Here is a 10,223-nt window from a genome sequence, read left to right as displayed (position 1 = left end):
CGCAGACTCAGCTGTGTCCTGGGCTGGGTGCTGGGCCCTCCTTGGCTTTTGGTGACTGTACAGTCAGAATGGGAGTGACCCTGAGACCCAGGGGCCTGGGATGAGCTCACAACGGCCAGCAGCCACCCCCTCCTCGATGACTCCGTTGAAGGGACGGACACTGCTTTGGGGTGGGGGCTGCGACTGGTGGTTCTGTCGGCACCTTTAACCTTGCGGCTGAGCGGGCCCCTCTGGGCTCAGATTCACTGGCCATCAGCCCACAGTAGCGACCTTGCGCCCCCTTTTCTTGTCTTCTTCCCTTTTCCCACCCAGGGCAGGGCACAGCCCGAGGGAGGCTCAGGTGCCGGCAGAGAAGCAGCTAGGCCTGGTGGAGCGCGAGTGGCCCGCGGCCTAGGCGTGGGGCTGGAGGATGTTGGTGTAGTCGAGGGAGGTCTGGGGCCTCCCCTGCCGCGTGGCTGAGAGGAACCGCTGCACCTGAGGGGAGGGCGTGGGTCAGGGCGCTCTGCTGGCTCTGCCCAGCCCCCTGCCCTGGCCTGGCCCCTGGAGGTGGGTGCCCACCGTGAGGAGTGTGATGGCAGCGCTGTAGCTCACACTGAGCAGGAAGAGTGTGGCGAAGATGCAGAGGCCAGTCCACGTCCACAGTGTCTCACTCTCAGCCTCGTCCACGCACACGTCCAGCTCTGGGAGACCTGGCCAGTCAGCCCTCCCGGCTCCACAGTGGCCGCGGTGGTCGGGGACAGAGCCCCTTGCTGCTCTCGGCAGCCCTTGCTGCTGTTCGGAGTGGCAGAGTACCCTATCCGGGGCCCTCTGCGACTGCGCAGAGCCGCCAGCCAACCCTGAGGGTGGGGACCCAGGTCCCGAGTCAGTCAACAGCCCAGGACCAGGCTGACCACTCCTGACCTCTCGTCTGTGGGCCCCCACTCTGGCCCCATTTTCCCTCTGCTCCTTACGGCTTCTCGGGTTACCTCTACTCCTCCTCTCTCTAGACCCCACCGCCTCCCCAGAGAAGGACCCAGCACCTTGGCACAGGAGTGGCCCCTCACTCAGGGCTCTCGGGAGGATGCGTGAGCTCTGCAGCCTGGCTCCCAAGACCTGGGACTCACTGCGTGGGTGCTCTGAGGGGCTGTCCTGGTGTGGACTATGAGCCCAGGCCTGTGGGAGTCCAGAGCGGCCTCCTGGCCCTATCCTGGCCCTACCCTGGCCCGGCCCCGCCTACCAGCCTGGTCCCTCTGGCTCCTCTTGCCCTGGGTCCCCTCCACTCCCTTCCCCAATGCCCTGAGTTGCCTGCTGGTCACGGGCCACCAGCAGGCGCAGGTCCAGCCTCGGCCCCTTACACCTCTTTCTGCTGCTCCCGGCCCGGAGCTGGGTGCAGATGGGCCGGGATGAGTGAAGGTGAGTGCATGGCTGTGGCGGTGTGCAGGGACTGTCTTCAGACATGGAGGGGCTTTGTGCTCACGGGGTGCCCAGCGCCTGTGTTTCTGTGTGGATTTGGTGGGTGCTGTGCACTTGGTATGCATGACCACGGGGAGCGTTTGGATTGGGGGTGTCAGATGCACCCGTGGGTTTGAGGCCTGGGAGGGGCATGTAGCCTGCTCTGGGATTCTGGTGTGGGTGAGAGGGGGAGTGGGATGGAGCCCAGGTCCTGGGGTGCATCCATCCTGTGTTTGACAGGGTGACAGGGAGGGTTGGACTGGAGGACACCATGTGAGGCCTCCATTTCTGTCTGGGATCCAGTGGCCCAGGTATGACTCAGAGGAGGTGCTTGGGAGTAGCCTGGCTGGAGGCAGCATGGGAGGCGGAGTGTGGGCCACCTGTGACCATGTGTGGGGTGCCTTTGGCATCCTGGTGGTGGTGCAGGGCGCTGTGGAGTTGCTATGGGGCCTGGTACATGCACAACTGTGCCTTGAGTGGGCGTGACTGGGTGTGACTGGGTGTGTGAGGCTGGCAGTTCCCTGGGGGCCGACTCAGGATGGACCGAGGGGCAGGGGAGGGGCAGTAGGAGAGGGGCCTGGGTGCTGACCTGGGCCTGGTGTGCCCACAGGGCAGGGTGGTGGAGGCTGTGGGGTGTGAGTGGGCTCGGCCCCGTTGGCCCCTGTGCTGGGGCTCTGCAAGGCGGGGCAGGGCAGAGGCGAACCGCAGTGGCACAGACTTGGGGGAGGGCTGTATGGGGTCCTGTGTGCCTGTGTGGGGGTTTCACTTAGGGCTGTTTTTCCACCTGGAGGGGCCTGTGTGCCCATCTACACCTAGGGGTTCAGGGGCTCCTGTCCAGGGGGGTAGAAGCCAAGTCCCCAAGAGAGAGGGCCGTGGCGGCCGGGCTCCCTTGCCCCCTTCCCTGAGGACCTCCCGTGGGTCTTTGGACTCCTTGGAGGGGGTGAACCCAGAGTAGGGGCAGAGAGGGCCCAGGGTATCTGTGATGAGTCCCTGCAGATACACTGTTTGACAAATACCCCTGACACGAAGACAAACGGATGAAACGGTGCCTCAGCCCTGCCCACCTCCTCCCACCACCTCTCCTGGGGGGACTCAGCCCTGCCCACCTCTTCCCACTGCCCCTCCTGGGGGGCCCATTCCTCTGTGCCAAGATGCCCCTGCCCACAGCCCTGCCCGCTGCCAAGAATGGGTGTACCCAGGGCTCTGAGCAGGCACAGTTTATTGGGGGTGGCTTCCTGGGGTGGTTGCAACAGTGGACAGAAGGTCTGGCCTCCCTCCCCACTGCACAGCTGGATGGAGCCCTGAGAGGGAGGGAGGCAGGAGTGCATCATTTACCGGGATTTACAGACACCGCTTTCTGGACGATCCATGAGGGGCTCACTGCCTCATGGACTGCACGGCAGATGAACTCGTCTTTCTGCTCCCATTCGGTCTTGGTCACCTCCAGGCGGCTGAAGACGAAGAAGCCGGAGCCCTTGGTCTTGCGGGGCTGCGTCATGCTGTGCCTGGCGTCCGGGAGCTGCACCTCGTTGTGCAGCCACTGCACCGATATGTCCTCAGGCATGAAGTTCTGGATCAGGCAGCCGAGGGTGCGCTTGTCCCGGCTCTCCAGCTTCTCTGGTGTTGCAAACACATAGACTTCCGGGGCAGCACGCGGGCCTGTGGTCAGACGTGGGGTCAAGCCCAGGCTCCGCTCGCTCGCTCCCTCCCTCCTCCCCACGACCCTGGCCTGCCTGTGGCTCACCGCTGGTCTTGGTCGTGGACCGCACGAGGGCCCTGGGGAGGTGGGGGTGGGTCACCCTGCACTGGTAGGTCTCCCCCTCAATCCAGTCTTGGGTGACCACCGGCAGGACGGACGTGACAGTTAACGTGCCATTGTGCTGCTTCTGCTCCCTTGGGGTGACCTGGGGCACGGGCTTCCCACTGGCCCGGGACCAGGTCAGATTCACAGTCCCCTTGCTGGGTGCCAGGTCCACTACCAGACAGGTGATCGTGGGCGACTTGCTGATGAACAGGTCGAACGGGCTGGGCCGGCTTAGGTAGGCACTGACCCCTCTCGGGTTGGAATCTGTGGTACACCGGAGGACTGTGTGAGGCCCGCCCGCCACCTTCTCTGGCCTCTGTGGCAGCCACCAGGGAAGGTGGGAACGTACCCGCACACTTCTTGGTGCTGTCCTCAAAGGTTTCACCTTGATAGGTGACCTGGCAGGTGTAAGTGCGGTCCGACAGCCAGTGCTTCTGGGCGAGGGTGAGCTCACTTTGTGTGGAGGCCAGCTCACCCTCCTGCGTGGCAGGAGGGGTGGGCGAGTTCACTTCCATGACCTGCCCGTTCTCCAGCCAGGTGACGTTGATGGCCCCTGGGGTGTACTCGGAGATGAGGCACAGGAGCTGGACGGTCGGGGGAAAGTGCCCACCGCCATCACAGGATGACTGTAAGATCTTCACGGTTGGTGGGGTGAAGTCCCTGGAGCAGACTGGGGGAGAGCTGATGGTCATGAGGGTTGTTGGCCTCCCTGGGCTCTGTGCACCCTCCCTCTTGTCCCCACATTCCTGGCCCGGGTCCCCAAGCATGCTGGGTGTTCCCACTCACCCCCTGCCCGCTCTGCCAGCCCTCAGCCTGGCACTCCTGGAAACTGTGGTCTCTGAGCTTGGCCCTCTCTTACCGCCAAAGGTTTTGTTGACCTCTTTGTCTGCGGACGATGGAGTGTGCACCACACGGCAGGTGAACATCTGCTTGGCCGACGCACCCGAGACGGTCAGCAAGCTGATGGTGGCATAGTGACCGGAGGGCGTGAAGGTGGTGGCTGGTAAGGTCATAGTGCTCCTGTTGAGGGAACCTGCGTCCCAGGTCACCATCACCGGCTCCGGGAAGTAGCCCGTGGCCAGGCAGCCCAGGGTCACGGAGGTGGCATTGGAGAGAATGTGTTTGCAGCAGGGGATCAAGGGGAAGACGAAGGGGCTCTGTATGGAGGCTGTGAAGACAGAACCTAGTCAGTGCCAGCCTCGGGCCAGGGCCCATCCGGCCTGGGGGTCTGGATGGAGGAGCTAGGGACCCCGTGGCAGCCCAGGGATCCAGATGGCCAGGCTCATTTCGGGCCTTTATCCCCACAAGCCCCCGGCCCAGGGCACCTCCCAGGGCCGCCGTTCCCCCACCAGAAGCTGTTGCTCAGCCACTATCCTCAGGATGGGCTCAGGAAGAGGGTGCCTCCAGGATGACCCCAGCGTCCCCATCAAGGCGCTGCAGCGTGGGCACTCAGAAGCAGAGGCACTGGGCCATGCCCCTAGGCTGAAACCCGGGGACCCCATGGGACGTGGAACACCAGAGCCCTCCCCCTTCACTCTCTCTGGGCTCATGGTGGATGGTCTGCCTGCCCTCCAACCCCGACTCCCATCCCCCGAGGCTGTGGTCTCAGCCCCTCGGGCTCTCGAGTGCCGAGCCCCCATCTCCCCAATGCAGCAGCCCTCCCCTGACCTGCCAGACGCCCATGGTGCTCTGCCTACTCCTGACCTCTAGGGGAGGGCGGGGAGACTTGCCCTGATGCCAAGGGCAGTCCCTCCCACAACAGAACCCTGGCCCAGACATTGTGGTCTGCACAGCGTGGCCCGGAGCCCTGGCCCGGAGCCCCAAGTCGCCAGCCCATCCTGCCCCTGGAGCCCAGTTTAGCTTGGTCTTGAAGTCTGCCCTAGGCACCCCGAAAATCATAGTATCCAGTCCCACTCTGCCCACCGGGACAGCCAAGTTCAGCTGAGACTGGCCCACTGCAGGTGTCACCCTCCGAAGTGCACTTTAGGCCAACCTGGTTCAGCCTGGCCCAGGTCAGCCCAGGACCTCCCCTCGCAGGCAGCAAACTCTTATTTCAGTCCAGCCAGCTCAACCAGCTTGCTTCTGTCTCAGCTCCTCTTAGTCAGCCAGGTGAGAATGGTCAGTCCAGCTCAATTTAGCCCAGTCCAGTTTAGCTCAGCAAAGCTGGACTTAAAATAGCCACCTCACCCCAACTTCACACAGATGAATACAGTCCAGATCAGCTTAGTCAGCTAAGTCTAGCCTAGCTAATTAAATCTAGTTATGACCAGCTCAACTAATCCTACTCAGCTCAGCCCAGCCCAGCCCAGCTGAACTCCATTTAGCCCAGGCCAGCCCAGCTGAATACAGTTCAGTCCAGCTCAGCCCAGTCCAGCACAGCCCAGTTCAGATGAGCTCAGCCTGACCCAGCCCAGCGCATATTAGCCCATCTCAGCTGAACCCAGTTTGGCCCAGCCTAGCCCATCCCAACTCAGTTTAGCCTCGCTCAGCTCAGCCCAGCTTACCCAGTCCAGCCCAGCAGCCCAGTTCAGCCCAGTTTAGCCCAGCCCACCTATGTTCAGCTCTGCTCAGTTCAGCCCAGCCAAGATCAGCTTATCCCAGCAGAACCCAGTTTAGATCACCCCAGCCCAATTCAGTTCAATAATCTAAGCCCAACTCACTCCAGCTTCTCCTGCCCTGTCCATCTCAGGTCACTCACCCAGCCTAGCCCTCCCCAGCTCAACCCAATTTAGCTCAACCCAGCTTAGTCAGCCCAACCAGCTAAGCTTGGCTCAGGTCTGTCCAGCTCAGTCCAGCCCAGCTCCATCCACCTCAGCCCAGCTGGCCTGGCCCAGCCAAACCCTGTTTAGACCAGGCCAGCCCAGTCCATGTGAACTCAGCTGAACCCAGCTCAGGTCAGCCCGGTTAAGTTAACCTCAACCTGACCCAGCCCAGCCCATATTAGCACATCTCAGCTGAACTCAGTTTAGCCCAGCCCAACCTAGGCCAGCTGAACCCAGGTTAGGTTAGCTTAGCCTAGCCTAGCCCAGCCCAGCCCAGCTCACCCCAGTCCAACCTAGCTCACCCCAGTCCAACCTAGCTTAGCCCGCTCAGGCTAGCCTAGTTCAGCCCAGTTCAATTCTGGTCAGTTCAGCCCACCCCAGCCCAACTGAACCCAGTTTAGCACAGCTCGGCTTAGTTCAGTTCACCTTAGCCTGGCCCAGCCCATATGAGCCCAGCTGAACCCAGTTTAGCACAGCTCAGCTCACTTTAGTTCATCTTAGTCGGGCCCAGCCCATGTGAGCCCAGCTGAACCTTGGTTAGCCCAGCCCAGCCCAGCCCACTCAGGGCTAGCTTAGTTCAGTCCAGTTCCCTTTGGCACAGTTCAGTTCAGCCCAGCCCAGATCAGCTCATCCCAGCTAAACCCTGTTTAGCTCAACTCAGTTCAGCAATCTAAGCCCAGCTCAGTCCAGCTTCTAACCCTGTTCATCTCACAGGTCCCTCACCCAACCTAGCCCTCCCCAGCTCAACCCAATTGAGCTCAACCCAGCTTAGCCCAACTAGCTAAGCTTGGCTTAGGACAGTCCAGCTCAGCCCAGGTCTTCCAGTCACAGCTCAAGCCAGGCCAGCTCAGCTCCATCTACCTCAGCCCAGTTGGCCCGGCCCAGCCAAACCCAATTTAGGCCAGGCCAGCCCAGCCCAGCCCAGCCCATGTGAACTCTGTTGAGCCCAGCTCAGCTCATCCCAGTTCAGTTAACCTCAACCTGACCCAGCCCAGCCCATATGAGCACATCTCAGCTGAACCCAGTGTAGCCCAGCCCAGCCCAACCTAGGCCAGCTGAACCCAGGTTAAGTTAGCCCAGCTCGCCCCAGTTCAACCTAGCTTAGCCCGCTTGGGCTAGCTTAGTTCAGCCCAGCTGAAGCCAGTTTAGCACATCTCAGCTCAGTTCAGTTCACTTTTGCCTGGCCCAGCCCATATGAGCCCAGCTGAACCTAGGTTAGTCCAGCCCAGCCCACTCAGGGCTAGCCTATTTCAGCCCAGCCCCAGTCAGCTCATCCCAGCAGACCCCAGTTTAGATCACCCTAGCCCAATTCAGTTCAATAATCTAAGCCCAGCTCACTCCAGCTTCTACCCCGTCCATCTCAGTTAACTCACTCAGCCTAGCCCTCCCCAGCTCAACCCAATTTAGCTCAACCCAGCTTAGCCCAACCAGCTAAGCTTGGCTCAGGTCTGTCCAGCTCAGCCCAGGTCTTCTAGTCACAGCTTAGGCCCAGCCAGGCCAGCTCAGCTCAGCTCAGCTCTGCTGCATCCACGTCAGTCCAGTTGGCCTGGCCCAGCCAAACCCAGTTTAGACCAGGCCAGCCCAGCCCATGTGAACTCAATTGAGCCCAGCCCAGGTCAGCCCAGTTCAGTTAACCTCAACCTGACCCAGCCCAGCCCATATTAGCACATCTTAGGTGAACCCAGTTTAGCCCAGCCCAGCCCAACCTAGGCCAGCTGAACCCAGGTTAGGTTGGGTTAGGTTAGCCTAGCCCAGCCCAGCTCAGCTCAGCTCACCCCACCTCACCCCACCCCAGTCCAACCTAGCTCAGCCCGCTCAGGCTAGCCTAGTTCAGCCCAGCTAAGCCCATCCAGGTCCGCTTCTGGTCAGTTCAGCCCAGCCCAGCTGAACCCAGTTTGGCGCAGCTCAGCTCAGTTCAGTTCACTTTAGCTTGGCCCAGTGCATATGAGCCTAGCGGAACCTAGGTTAGCCCAGCCCAGCCCAGCCCACTCAGGGCTAGCCTGGTTCAGCCCAGCTCAGATCAGCTCATCCCAGCTAAATCCAGTTTAGCTCACCCCACCTCAACTCACTTCAGCAATCTAACCCCAGCTCAGTCCAGCTTCTAACCCTGTCCATCTCAGATCCCTCACTCAGCCTAGCCCTCCACAGGTCAACCCGATTTAGCTTAGCTCAGCTTAGCCCAACCAGCTGAGCTTGGCTCAGGTCTGTCCAGCTCATCCCAGCTCAGCTCAGCTCAGCCCTTCCAATCACAGCTCAGGCCAGGCCAGGCCACCTTAGTCCAGTTCAGCTTGACTCAGCCCAGCTGAACCCAGTTTAGTCTAACCCAGCACAGTTCAGCTGAACCCAGTTGAGCCCAGCCCAGCTTAGTCCACTCAGGTGAGCCTAGTTTAGCCCAGTTCACTTTGGCACACTTCAGCCCAGCCCAGCTCATCCCAGCTGAACTCACTTAGATCACCCCAGCCCAATTTAGTTCAATAATTTAAGCCCTGCTCACTCCAGCTTTTAACCCTGTCCATCATCAGGTCTCTCATCCAGCCTAGCCCTCCTCAGCTCAATCCAATTTAGCTCAGCCCAACTTAGCCTAACCAGCTAAGCTTGGCTCAGGTCTGTTCAGCTCAGCTCAGCCCGGCTCAGTGCAGCCCTGCTAAGCCCAGGCCAGCTCAGGTAAGCTCAGCAGGTAATACCCTAGCTTGGTGTCATTCAGTCTAGATAGTCCACGAACACCCCTTGTATCCTAGGTAGAGAACTGTAGCTTGTCCCTACTCCTGTGTCGGTCCAGCTTATTTCAGTCGAGTCCAGGTCAGCCTACTTGAGCTTAACCCAATCCTGGACCACTCAGTGCAGGCCACCTCAGCTCAGCCTGATTTTGCCTTGCCCCCCAGATAAGTCCAGCTCAGCCCAGCTCAGTCCAACTTAGGGCTTAGAATAACCCAGCTCAAACCTGGCTCAACTGAGGGTAGATCATTTCACTCTACCCAGTCCACCCACTCAACTCAGCTAAACCCACCTGGCCCGGGCCAGCCCCGATTGCCCTAGCTCAGTACAGCTCAGCTTGGCCAGCCTATCCTCTAAAGGGACAGGGTAGCCCTCTCAGCCCACCCAGCTTGCCTCAGCTCAGTCTGTTCTGCCTGTCTAGTCCACTCAGCCAAGCCCCACTCAGTCCCTGTCTGTCGAGTCCACTCAGTCCATCCCCCTCCGACTTGCCCAGATCCGCCAGTCATGCAGTGCAGCTCAGGACAGATCCCTGCTGCCGCCTACCCACCCTCCCTCCCAGCTCTGGGCTGGCTGTCCCTGTCCTGGGGGTGGCAGTCTGCACCCAGCCTAGCCCTGCCCAGCGTGGGGCCTCTGACCTTTTTAGTCTTGGGCCCAGCTCTGTCCCAGGCCCTTGCCTTCTCCAGGTCGGTGTGAGGCTGTTTCTAGCTTTCCTGTGTCCCCACGCGGGGAAGGGGTGCCTAGAGTCCGTGCAGTGACCAAGAAGCTTGGTTTATGCTGTGAGGGTGGCCCAGGAGTCCCTTCCCGGTCAGGGGCCCAGGCAGCCGCTCCCTCACTGCTGCCTGGGCCAGCCCCTCGACTGGGTTCCCTGTGGCCTGGGCCAGCCCCTCGACTGGGTCCCCTGTGGCCTGGGATACCTGAAGTGCCGGGTTCTCCATGTGGTGCCTATGGCTGGTGTGGCCCATCCGGCTCCCTGTCGCGTTCCTGGATAGCTCCCAGATGATCAGTAACCATGGTGGTTATTTTTATGCCAGGCAATGGAGCCTGGGTAGGGGGAGCTCTGCCTCAGTGCTTTCAGCTAAAAATGGGGTGGGAACCCCCGGAGGCCTGGGCCGCCCTGGAAGTTCCCTTTTCTCTCTGTTCTTGGGAAGTCGATTGAGCAACAGCGGGGGCTCAGGTGACACTCCTTCACTACGGACGCACGCCGAGTGCTGGGGGAGGTTCTCTGCCCTCTCAGTCCCCACCCCGGGGCCCCTGCCCCCCTCCCAGACTCTCACTCTTGATGCCTGCCTGGGCTTGGTGGTGCCGGTCAGCAAACTCGGGGTCCCGCTGCCTGGGAAAGGGAGAAGGCACTGGGCAATGCCACCTCCGCTCCCACAAAAGCCTTGTGAAGAAAGGATGGGGGCTCTCTTGTGCAGGAGAATGAGGCGCACTAAGGTGAACTGGCCCTCAGGGGCCGTGTGTCCAAGGTGTGCATGCAGGGCTTCCTGATGGCCGCAGCCCTCGTCCCCATG

The 10,223-nt window shown here is 61.0% G+C and overlaps 1 gene segment (V, D, J or C); it reads right to left on the bottom strand.

Moving 5' to 3' along the window:
- Positions 1 to 71: 71 nt before the first annotated feature.
- Positions 72 to 9,944, bottom strand: LOC111538357. The segment is given in 7 exon segments: positions 72 to 474; positions 559 to 836; positions 2,767 to 3,090; positions 3,176 to 3,499; positions 3,585 to 3,905; positions 4,095 to 4,403; positions 9,627 to 9,944. Coding segments are annotated over 6 exon segments (1,524 nt in total).
- Positions 9,945 to 10,223: the final 279 nt, after the last annotated feature.

The sequence above is a fragment of the Piliocolobus tephrosceles genome, unplaced genomic scaffold, assembly GCF_002776525.5.
Source record: "Piliocolobus tephrosceles isolate RC106 unplaced genomic scaffold, ASM277652v3 unscaffolded_39971, whole genome shotgun sequence".
Taxonomy (NCBI): Eukaryota; Metazoa; Chordata; class Mammalia; order Primates; family Cercopithecidae; genus Piliocolobus; species Piliocolobus tephrosceles.
The sequence above is the reverse complement of the archived record's forward strand: the minus strand, read 5'-3'. Positions and strand labels throughout refer to the sequence as shown.